Source organism: Dipodomys merriami, unplaced genomic scaffold, assembly GCF_024711535.1.
Source record: "Dipodomys merriami isolate MVZ:Mamm:240054 unplaced genomic scaffold, mDipMer1.0.p SCAF_6, whole genome shotgun sequence".
NCBI lineage: Eukaryota > Metazoa > Chordata > Mammalia > Rodentia > Heteromyidae > Dipodomys > Dipodomys merriami.
This window is the reverse complement of record NW_027206179.1, coordinates 68,078,102-68,090,591: the sequence shown is the minus strand read 5'-3', so window position 1 is coordinate 68,090,591 and position 12,490 is coordinate 68,078,102. Positions and strand designations below refer to the sequence as shown.

Sequence of the window (12,490 nt, the reverse complement as noted above, 5' to 3'; positions counted from 1 at the left end):
CTCAGGAGGCTGAAACCTGAGGATTGAAGTTCAAAGCCAGCCAGAGTAGGAAAGTTCCTGAGACTCTTATCTCTAGTTAACCATTAAAAAACCAGAAGTAGAGGTATGGCTCAAGTGGCAAAGCACTTGACATAAGCAAAATAAACGTCAGAGACAGTGCCCAGGTCCTGAGTTCAAGCCCCAGGACCAGCACAAATAAAAACAGTCCTTGGAGAGTTAGCTACCAAGATAGCATTTTTGAAAGCATTAGCAGCCTTGAAATTAGCTCTGGAAAAACTGGTATTTGTCATTGAAAGACCTTTCTTAAACACTCCTCTTTCTTTTCACAGTATGTTGTGGTCACAGTTTGTCTAAAGGCTGGTTTGGAGACAACAGCTTGGACGAAAGTAAGTTATTTTTCTTTCCAATACAGATAGTTATATGCTGTAATTTCTTTTTATGCCTTGGGAAGTTATGGAAACAGCCCAGATACCCCACAATAGATGAGTTGATCAAAAAAATGAGGTACTTATACACAATGGGATCTTAGTCATCTATTAGAAAAAATAATACTATGTCATTTGCAGAGAAATGGCTGGGTTTAGAACAAATTGTGTCAACTGAGAAAAGCCAGTTCAGAGAGACAAAAGGCTCATGTTTTTTCTCATATGTGGAAGTTAGATCTAAAATACAACTGAACATTGTAGCTTAAATAGGGCTGTGTGCATTTATACACAAACAGACTAAAGGAAGATAACCTTAAGGGAAGAACTCAAAGGTATAACTCCTTGAACATCTAAATACTATTTATCAAAATGAATTCCAGGAAATGGGAACATGGTGGGTTATTATTACTTTTAGTGTTGCTTGTTTGGGGGTTTGGTCCTTTGTTGTTGTTGTTGTCTTTTTATGGGACCAAAAGGGGACACAGGAATAGAGGGAGGAAAGATGAACAAGTGCAGTCATGATATTCAATGTGTACTGTGTAAAAAATGAACTATGCAACTTGAAGGCAGGGATAAAAGGAGGAAACTGGGGAAAAGTGGAGGAAAAGGATGGTGGCATTGTCCAAGAAAAATTGTACTCATTACCTGATTGATGGAACTGTAACTCCACTGTGGTAGAGCACTAACCTTTATCCAAAATGCTCAGGGACAGCATCCAGGCCCTGAGTTCAAACCTGAAGACCAGCACCAAATAAACACATGAAAACCCAAAAAACTTAACTAATGGTTTGGGTTGTTGGAAATAGAGAGAAATGAAGGATTATTTTAAGGAAAGGGGGTTGAAGATGTGTCTCAAGCACCTGCCTGGCAAGCACAAAGCCTGATATCAAATTCCAGTATCTCAAAAAAGAACACTAAGAAAAAAATTTTAACAACTCCCTAGATACTTAAGGGAGCATTAAAAAGTGATATGCAAGTTGATCTCATGAAGTAGAGCAGAATTTAGTGGTCACCAGTGCCTAGGAAGAGGCAGAGGAGGAAGAGGATGGACAGAAGGTGGCTGATCATACAGGGTACAGTTAGATGGGAGGAATAATTTTTAATATTCTTTAGGACATAGAGCAAGTATGGTTAATGATAATTAAATGTATATTTCAAAACAACTAGAAGACAGTATTTTGAATGTTCCCAACACAAAATATAATATGCTTATGATATGGATATGCTAATTACCCTAGTCTAATCATAATCCATTTTATATATATATATATATATATATATATATATATATATATATATATACATGTACTGGATTATCACACTGTATTCCACAACTATGCCAATGAAAATTTAAAATGACCTAAGTAAAATATATTTAAAGTTTAAAAGATATATATCCACCATGGTTTCCCTTATTTGCAATATCTAGTATATGTATGAGTCAAGCGGAAAAGGTCAGATAATATGTCAGGAAAATGAACCCTTAGATATGTATCTTAAGGTTTTTTTTCTTTCATGCATGTGTTTCTAACGCATTTATAAGATTATCTCTTTGTTGCTTTGTATGTCCCTCCCCCACAGTATAACCCCTGCTTTCACTATATTTGATGTCAGTATAACTTGAGGAGGAGATGGGGAAAAACCAGTTGTTTAAGGATACAGGTGGACCTGTTGCAACAATGAGAAGTACAAGTTGTCATGTCCAAAACGAACTTTACAACGTCGGTGGGGGGGGGGAAGGGGGGGAAGGAGAAGGATTGGGATTGGGGGGGAGGGGGGAGGCTGGGAAGGGATGTGAAGGGTAAACAAAAGGAGGAGGCTGCAATGCTTGGTAAGAAATGTACGCATTATCCTGCCCATGTAATTGTAACCCCTTTGTACAGTATGTTCACAAATTTAAAAAAAATTATAAAAAGAAAAAAAAAGATACATATCCATTTTAGATTGTGTGTGTGTGTGTGTGTGTGTGTGTGTGTGTGTGTGTGTGTGTGTGTGTGTGTGTGTGTGTGTGTGTGTGTGTGTGTGTGTGTGTGTGTGTGTGTGTGTGTATTGCTGGCCCTGAGGCTTGAACTCAGATTCTGGGCTCTGTCCCTAAGCTTTTGTGCTTGAAGCTAGTGCTCCACCACTGGGACCATTGTTCTACTTCTGGCTTTTTGGAGATTAAAAATTGGAGATAAAAAGCCTCAGAGGCTAGCTTCAAACCATGATTCCCAGATCTCAGCTTCCAGAGCAGCCTGTTTTAGACTTTCTTTTTAAAATCTTTGAAAAATTAATGAGAAATTTAGAATCTCAAAATTATAAACAAATTAACCATTTACCTGCTGTCAGTCCGATGACTCTCACTAAATCATTATTTTATACAGCCCCAAGGTGGAGCAGACATTAGAGGTGTTCTAAATTGTGTTTGCTCTAGCTAGGGCATAGATCATACCAGAGAAGGTCAGCTGGGACAGAAAGCACTTTTATTTCCATGATAGTGTCCTGTCACTAGTGACTTCAACTCATCATTTAAAAATCCAAGACAAACTGAGCACTGGTGGCTCACACCTCTAATCCTAGCTACTCCAGAAGCTGAGATCTGAGCATTATGGTCAGAAGCAAGCTTGGATAGGAAGGTCTGTGAGAATCTTATCTCCAATTAACCCCCAAAAAGCTGGAAGTAGAGTGTGCACACATGCATGAACACATGCATGGGCGTGTGCACACGTGCGCGTGCACACGTGCATACACACAAACACATTCCAGGACAAGGGAGTTAGAAAAATGAACTTTCCATTGACTTGGAGAGTTGGAGGGTTGTCACAATCTTTCCATCAGAAAAGGTGGCTCAATCAGGGATCCTACAGCTATGTTGGATTGAGTGGAAAGGGAAGCTTCACTACCAACAAATGAGGCCTATCTGAACATTTATTATTTCTTTTGCAGTTCAGTCACCTGGCAGTGTGGGGAAGCATGTTGATCTGGTTGGTGTTTTTTGGTGTCTACTCAACTATCTGGCCTACTATTCCCATTGCTCCAGACATGAAAGGACAGGTCAGTACCACAAACGATGGGCTCTTTCTTATGCAGTGATATTTGTATGTGTATGAATGAGTAGGCTTCTATCTTGTGACTATCAACTTCAGGAAAGGCCATTGTTACCCAAGTCTATCAAAACTTATCAAGAGTTTGACCAATCAAAGCACCTGGAAGAGGCTGTCCAGTTCATTGAAATTGCATTTGATCATTTAAGTGTTGGGAAATTTTTCACCATCAGTCCTCTAACTTACCAAGTATGTACATGTGTAACAAATTTTGTGTTAATTACAAACAGCACTGCTATGGATTGCCATGGTCCTTGGAAAACCAGAGCCACTTTGAATCATTCATTAGTCAGTGGTTATATGAATGAGAGGTTCAAAGTTAAATGCATGCATAATTGGTAATTAGTCACCTGTGAGAGATAAAACTAGTAACCAGATCAACAGTGATCCAATATCACATTCGACTTTTTGAGTTAGACAGACTAGGACTGATTGAAGGCCTTTATACTCTTTGGAATATGCTCTGCTTTGTCGCTTTCTTCTTCTTTCTCTTTTTCTAGAGAAAAAGAGATAGAGCTTGAACTTAGGGTCTGGATATTGTTCCACTTGACTGACAGCTCTACTTCCAGCTTTCTTGGTAGTTAATTGGAAATAAGTCTCACAAACTTTTCTGCCCTGGTTAGCTTTGAACAGCAATCCTCAGATTTTGGCCTCCTGAGTTAGGATGTCAAGCATGAGCCTTCAGCACCCATCTCACTTGGAGAATTTTATGAGTAATGGATCTGCCAGCTGACAGGTTGTGTGTCAGTTAGGTGCAACTGGAAAGTGAAGCCTTTTTGAAATTTCCTGTGTGTCCCCCATAGCACTGCTGTGGCGAGCCCTCTGTGTCCATTCCTTTGGGAAACTCTAATTGCAAATAGATGAATTAGGCTGGTTGCCAACTCTCACTACCAACAAGCGATTCAGTGGGTCCAAGCTTGTCATGCAGCTACTTAACATGCTCTTGTTCTCATTTGATGAATTCTGTCTGCTTGCAGGTCTATATGGTTTCAAGGTTTAGCTTAATGGTGAATATGCATAGGGTCATGGACTGTATATGATCTAATGATGTCATAGACATTGGAGTTTGTATATGTTTCCACTATAATGTTCAAACAAGAAAACCACTTAATGATGTATTTCCCAGGACATAGCCTAGACATTAAGCAGTATCTGTGGTAAGCTGTTCCTATCATCCAAAAGCAATTATCTTATTAAATTATAGTTCACTTTATATAAACACTTTTACTGGAACAATTTTATTTTTACCTTTTTTTAAAATTTGAGTTGTTTCAGCAGGAAGGTAATGAGTGTGTGTGTGTGTGTGTGTGTGTGTGTGTGTGTGTGTGTGTGTGTGTGTGTGTGTGTGTGTGTGTGTGTGTGTCTTTAACTCAGGGCCTGGCTGCTTTCCCCTGAGCTTTTTAAATCAAGACTGGTGTTCTACCACTGGAGCCACAGCTCTACTTCCAGCCTTTTTGCTGGTTAATTGGTGATAGTCCCATGGACTTTCCTGCCTGGGCTAGCTTTGAACTACGATTCTCAGATCTCAGCCTCCTGAGTAGCTAGAAAAACAGTCGGTACTCAATTCCTTTCTATGTTGATTCAACAATTTGCTAGTCTTTGGAAAAGTGGCAAGGAAGCATTAGACAATTTTTTTAAACCATTTTAGAGAGCCACTTGTGTAGATAGTAGCTAAACTAGCCTGAAGTCTCAAAAAGACTTTCTGCTGCCCCATGGGGAATCCAATGTATGTCATAGAGAGGGTGCCTAAGGCCAGGTACATCCGTGAGGAAAGACTTAAATGGGAAACTGTTGAAAATATACCCAAATCACGTCCACTTCTTGAGCTCTAGGCTTGTAGATGCCTAGGAGTGAGGGCATTCTTGGAAAGAGCTGCTTTTTAAAAACTATTAGCTGAATTCTTGTGGCTCAGCCTCCTCAAGGGGCTGAGATCTGAGGATCATGGTTCTAACCCAGCACCAGCAGAAAAATCTATCTATAAGATTTTTATTTCCAATTAATCAGCAAAAAGACAGAAGTAGAGGTGTGGCTCAAATGGTAGAGTGTGAGCCTTGAGTAACAGTAGCTAAGGGAGACCTACCAACATAAACAAATAATTACTATGATTTTCAAAAGTACTTCTAACAATTTTTATAAACCATTTTTATAGCTGACTTTGCAGTGGGTTTTGGCAAAGAAACATGGTTCTTTGAAGTTCTAGAAATAAACAAGTGTCTAATAGTAAATAGCATTTCTCCCCCCAAGAGCCAGAGACAGCCTGGACACACAGGATGTTCTGTGTGTTCATGATATCTTCAACCATTGAAAAGCTGCATTGTTTCTTCCAAGAGTTTCCTGAATGAATGTGATTAAATATTTCTTTGTCTTGTCCATTAAATTTGAAATTTTCTCACGGGAGTAGAAGGCAAGTCTTCCCTGGAGGGCAAAGGAAAGAAAGGACTATAGAATTAAAAGATCTGTTCTCCACTGTCAAAGAGTTTTTATCTTCTCCATGGCACCTCATGATATGATATAAGAAATGACACCAGATAACAAGCCAGAAGTTCTGTGGAAGATTTTGAAGTCGAAGAAATCATTCACATATTTTACAGTATTCAGGGAATTTTAAAAGACATCCATTTTTTCTAGGACCATGCTTAGCTCTACAGTAGATTCAAAGTTCAGCTGTGGGCTGGGATGGTGGCTCAGTGGTAGAGTGCTTGCCTTGCATGCATGAGGCCCTGGGTTTGATTCCTCATAAGCAGATTCCTCATAAGCACCACATAAGCAGAAAAAGGTGGAAGTGGTGCTGTGGCTCAAGTGGTAGAGTGCTAGCCTTGAGCTAAAGAGCTGAGGGCCAGTGCCCAGACCCAGAGTTTAAGCCCCACGACCAACCAAAAAAAAAAAAAAATGCTGGGTGCCGGTGGCTCATGCCTATAATCCTAGCTACTCAGGAGGCTGAGATCTGAGGATCACAGTTCAAAGCCAGTTTGGGAAGGAAAGCCATGAGACTTTTCAATTAAACACCAGAAAACTGGAAGTGGTGCTGTGGTTCAAAGAGCGCTTGCCTTGAGCTGAAGAGCTGAAGGACAGCACCCAGGCCCAGAGTTCAAGCCCCACAACTGACAAAAAAAAAAGTTCAGCTTGCCTGGGTGCCGTAGTTTACAGCTATTATCCTAGCTACTCAAGAGGATCTGTGAGGATCTGAGGATTATAGCTGGAAGCCATCCCAGACAGAAAAGACTATGAAACTCTTAACCCCAATTAACCATTAGAAAGCAAGACATGAAGCTGTGGCTCAAGTAGTAGAGCACTAATATTGAGTACAAAACTCAGGGACAGTGCCCAAGTCGCAAGTTGAAGCTCCAGGACTGGCACACAAAAAAAATTAAAAACCTCAACTTGTGTACTCTGATTAGTGTCAGGGTGTTCAAGAACTGATGATACTTTCCCTAGGGGAACTTGTGAACACTGTAAACCTCTCCATAATGGCTTAAATGCTTCAAAGTAGAAAATAACAAGTCCCAGACCCCTGCTTTCACTGTATTTGATGTTGGTATAATTTGTGGAGTGGAAGGGAAAAAAACGAGTTGTTTAAATAGGTATACAGGCAGACCCATTGCAACAATGAGAGGTACAAGATGTTATGTCAAAAAACGAACTTTACAATTTTGGCGCAGGGGGAGTGTGGGGGGGAATGGGAAGGGATAGGAAGGGGAAACAAAGGAGGAGGCAACAATGCTTGATCAAAAAATGTACTTATTTTCAAGCCCCACGACCGACCAAAAAAAAAAAAAATGTACTTATTGCTGGTGATGGTGGCTCACGCCTGTAATCCTAGCTACTCAGGAGGCTAAGATCTGAGGATCATGGTTCAAAGTCAGCCTGGGCAGGAAAAGTCCGTGAGACTCTTATCTCCAATAAGCCACTAGAAAACTGGAAGTGACGCTGTGGCTCAAGCAGTAGAGCGCTTGCCTTGAGCTGAAGAGCTGAGGGACAGCGCCTAGGCCTAGAGTTCAAGCCCCACGACTGACAAAAAAAAAAAAAAATGTACTCATTACCTTGCTCATGTAATTGTAACCCCTCTGTACAATATTTTCACAAAAAAAAATAACAAGTTACAGTAGCTCACTCCCATCCCTAGGTTCCTTGCTGATGCACAGCTTTGAGTTAGAGAGGAGGAAAACTGGTTCTAGAGTCAGATAAGGAAATGCACTTACATTTTCATCATGCATTTCTCAGGACTTCTGACTTGAGTGTGTGAGGAGAAGACATGAACTTCATCTTTGCTCAAAATTCAAGAAACCTGGCTAAGCTCTTGCCCAAGCTAAAGCCATGTGGCCTTCACACATTTCTTATCCTGTGGTAACTTCTTGATCTGCAAAATCAGAATCATATTACCTACCCTAATTAAGAGGATTTTGGAGGTAACTTAGGGGAAATGGAAAGCATACATGCTCTTCTCTTTTCTGGACAGTTGAAACTATATATGGAAACATTGCTACGATTGAAACTTCTAATGTTTTTAGCTAAACAATTTTAACTTTGTGCGTGTGCACGAACATGCATGTCTATGTCCCTTAGAGGTTTTGCTTTTTGTTTTGTTTTGTTTGTATCAGTCCTGGGGCTTGAACTCGGGGCCAGAACACTGTTCCTAAGCATTTTTCACTCAAAGCTAACACTACCATGTGAAGAACAGTTCCATTTCCAGCTTTTTGGTAGTTACTTGGTGATAAAAGTGTCATGGGCTTTCCTACTCAGGCTGACTTCAAACTGCAATCCTCAGGTCTCAGCCTCCTGAGTTGCTAGGATTACAGGTATGAGCCAATGGCAGCCAAAAGTCCCTTAGGTTCTTTTGTTTGTTTATTTGTTTTTGTTTTTTAACCCAGTCAAGGCTGGTGCTCTACCACTTGAGCTACACCTCCACTTTGAAAAGGTTTTGGTGATTAATTGGATATAAGAGTCTCATAAACATTTCCTCTAGGGCTAGCATTGAACCTCAATCCTCAGTAGCCAGGATCCCCAAGTAGCCAGGAGTTACCAGCAAGAGCTACCAGCACCAACCTGCTGAAATGTTTTTTAGTAAAGTCCATTGACCACTTGTATCAAAATCATATGAGTAAAACCACAAGGTTCCCCTAGAATACATGTGCTTGTAACACACACACACACACACACACACACACACACACACACACACACACACACACACACACACACACACACACACACACACACACACACACACACACACACACACACACACACACACACACACACACACACACACACACACACACACACACACACACTGAATCAGAATCTCTGGGTATGAAGTCCCAGTATCTGGAGTTTAATAAATCTCCAGGCAATTCTTTCCTTTAAAGTTTTGGGGACTGGTGCTCTGATATATTATTCCATTACAGTGTTTTAGCTTGTGTTAAATGTGATGGGAGAAGATGGTCCACTGAAAATATCCACAGCTGATTGCATTCGCAGGGGCAGGGTTTATGCGAGATACACCAGGTATACATGTGAGTGTTCAGGCAGCTGGCTTTCTAAATAGGGAATTATACCAAAGACATTACGTGGCTCAGCATGGAAAAATACTCCTCACCAGTGCTGCTGATTTTCCTTCAAAGTCCTTTTCATTGCTAGTTAAAGAGAAGGAAAAAGCTCTTTCACTTCAAAGCTTACAAACTGCGAACTCTGACTCCAGTGCCAAGTACCAAGTCCAAGCCAGTTTCTGGCATATGGCAGGCTTACATTTTTTTTCTTTTAATTCTAACAACAAGAATGGGTTTGTTTTTATCTTTGTTTTGGTGCGGATCCTGTGGCTTGAACTCAGGGTCTGTGTGCTGTCCTTGAGCCACTTCCTCTCAAGGCTAGAACAGTACCACTGGAGCCACAGCCTACCTGCAGACTTTTTTGGTAGTTTATTGGAGATAAGAGTCTCGTGGGTTTTTTCTGCCCAGGTTGGCTCTGAACCACAATCTTCAGATCTCAGCCTCCCGAGTAGCTGGAGTTACAGGCTTGAGCCACCAGTACCATCCTGATGAGTTTGCTTTATGAGCTTTTAGCTATACTTGGAAATACACAATGCCCATAGAAATGAACTAAAAGTAAACAGAGGAACCATGGATTGTCATTTTGCCATCATCAAATTAAAGTGATTCCTACTCTTCTTCGATTTCACACCCATTCTGGGATTTCACCAACCATTCTGAACAAAGGCATACGGATGGCCATATTAAAATATAAGTGGATTTCTTTTTCAATTGCTGGTGCTCCAGGAAATAAACTGATTAAGTGAATGAAATGGTCATGTTGATAGCCATCTTCCTCAGCTCTGGTTCCATAGGAAGGTATATAAAGATGGGAATGAATGGCCTAAGGGAGGTCAGATAAGGATTTGTCCTCAAGTTAACACCTGTGATATAGGGCATGTTGTCTTCAGTGTCCATCCTCTTTCACCCTTTCCCAGAGGTTCCCAGTTTGTATTCATTTGCATATTATGATTTATTCATGAAGCCTAGAACCTTTGGGGATCTAGTCCTACAAGTAACTACAAAGGAGAATTTAATTCTATGTGCCCCTCTTCATGGACTGTAATGAGTGTTTCAAAAGTGTGGAGGGAGACACAGGAGACATTTGCTAGGAGGTTATGGTAGAGAACTATGTTTGCTTTCAAAAGAAATCCATCCAAGACTTGGCCTTCATTTCTGAATAGTGTGGATGCTATAGTTTGGATCTTGAATATCCTCCAAAAGCTCAGTTGCTCACTTATGCTTTTGTTGGGGAGTGTTGAAGCATTTAATGGTTGAGACCTAGAGAGATATCTTTAGGTCATTGCACACTTACCCCTTTTCTACTCTTTTCTTTTGGGGGTCCGGTCGTGAGGTCTGAACTCTGGGCCTGGGCACTGTCCCTCAGCTCTTCAGCTCAAGGCTAGCGCTCTACAACTTGAGCCACAGCGCCACTTCCAGCTTTTTTTTTCTTTTTGCTTATGTGGTGCTGAGGAATCGAACCCAGGGCCTCAGGCATGCAAGGCAAGCGCTCTACCACTGAGCCAACTTCCCAGCCCCACTCTTTTCTTTTGCTTCCTGGAAATTAGGTGAAAATGATTTTACTTTGCCATCCACTCCTTCCAGTGCACAAGTTTGAAGCAAAAAAAACAAAAAAAACTGTGGGCCTAAATAACCTTTTCTCTTGATGAGTTGGCTGTCTCCAGTATTTGCTGTAGAGTTAGTAGATTGCCAGTTCTTCAGATACTAAGATGAAAATCACCCTCAGAATGCTACTTCTGGTGTGAAAGAAAGCCTAGAAAAGGAAAAAAGAAACTCCAAAAATCTCTGATGAAGTATTTGAGGGAACAAAGATGCTTTTCCTGAAGCCCACCCCAGATTACGTTCTGCAAGTCACCAGTGCATGTGCTTTGGGTGTCAAATACACAAAGGGAAAATTGCTTTATCCAAGTCTGGGTGTTGGTTGTGATATTTTTCTTCTGTTTTCAAGTACACAATAAATCGATGAAATAGATAATTTTTTTAATACAGGCTTAAGGTTTTAGTGAGCACATTTTTACTATGTTACCATATTAGAAGCTGCTGATCAACAGGAATTAGGCTAAAGAATTATTTTCATGGTCCAATTATTAACATTTGTATAATATCCCAGAAACACCAATGTGAATGTTTGAAGCTAATTGGAATTATCTTCAACATAGCAGTATTGGATAAGACTGACCCCGTTTTCTTCAAATACTAGACTTCTGAGGCCTGTCACCTACCTAAAGAGAAGTCAGTCAGTCTCATAGAGTAACAGATTCTTCAGCAGAGACACACTTCTGGGCTTAAAATAACATCTGTATTTTTGCACAGTGTTCTCAAGTATTGAACTTGGTTGAAGTATTCCGTGATACCCAGTTTACAGTTTAGATTTTTGCTTTGTATTGTGTTTGTGTGTGGGTGTATGGATGTGTGGGTGTGCATGTGTGCACGTGCACCTTTCCTACTTGAACTCAGGGCCTGGGCATTGCTCCTGAGCTTCTTTTGCTCAAGGCTAGTGCTCTACCACTTAAACCACAGCTCTACTTCCAGCTTTTGGGTAGAGATAAGAGTTCCATGGATTTTCCTGACAGGGCTGGCTTTGAACTTCAATCCTCAGATCTCAGTCTCCTGTGTAACTAGGGTTATATGCATGAGCTTCTGGTGCCCAGCATGCATTTAGTTTTGTATAGAACAGTAAGACAGACTTCAAAAAAGGAACTTGCTATATTTCTGTATATCATGTCTGAATAGATAGCAATACAAGCAGAATTGAGAGGAGGAGACTTCTTGTTTCTCTTGTACATTTGACTCTTGTCCCCAACATTCCAGGTATGTGTTGGTCCTCCTAGATCCATCTTCCCAATAATCCTTGACTATACCAGTTACCAGAACCATTAATAGTAATAATAACAAGAATAATATAATAACAGCCACTTCAGAAGTATTTACTTACCAGTGCTATCTAGATGAGTTCCTATAGGCCTATAAATATTTGGGTTCTATAATCAGACAATTTCACCATCCATCCAACGGTTATGTGAAAGGCCAAGTTGTTTTCATTTTTCACCTTCTGGAAGAAACAAAAGAAAAAGCTCAAAGGAGTGTCAGCTTTCTGTGTACAGCCAGCATCTAACCTGCTTCTTTTCAAGCCTTCAAGGAGCAACAACACTGATCTGGAATGAAGTGGCCATCAATTTTCTTTCTACTTCTTTTTAATATACTTCTTTCTACTTTTCTATGTCATTCTATGTTCTTTCAAATTTCTGTCTGCTCCCATCAGTGTACATGGTCTTCAACTGATGCCTGAGACATTTACAAAGTCAAACCTTTCATTTGTAATATGCATTCTTACATGATTTCTGAGCTTCAGTTTTTGTCAGGTAGGTGACATTAATAGTATATATCTCTGGATTTAATAGGAAATTAAGAAAAATAAGGCATACAAATAATAATA

General features: G+C 40.4%; 1 protein-coding gene across 1 annotated transcript in view; it reads left to right on the top strand.

The window, feature by feature from the left end:
• Atp8a2 (ATPase phospholipid transporting 8A2) overlaps window positions 1-12,490 on the top strand; it is a 466,480-nt gene that overhangs the window by 365,598 nt on the left and 88,392 nt on the right. Inside the window, exons 32-33 of the mRNA XM_070003097.1 lie at window positions 330-386; window positions 3,351-3,458. Coding sequence (XP_069859198.1) covers window positions 330-386; window positions 3,351-3,458 — 165 coding nt within the window. The remainder of the gene's footprint in view (window positions 1-329; window positions 387-3,350; window positions 3,459-12,490) is intronic.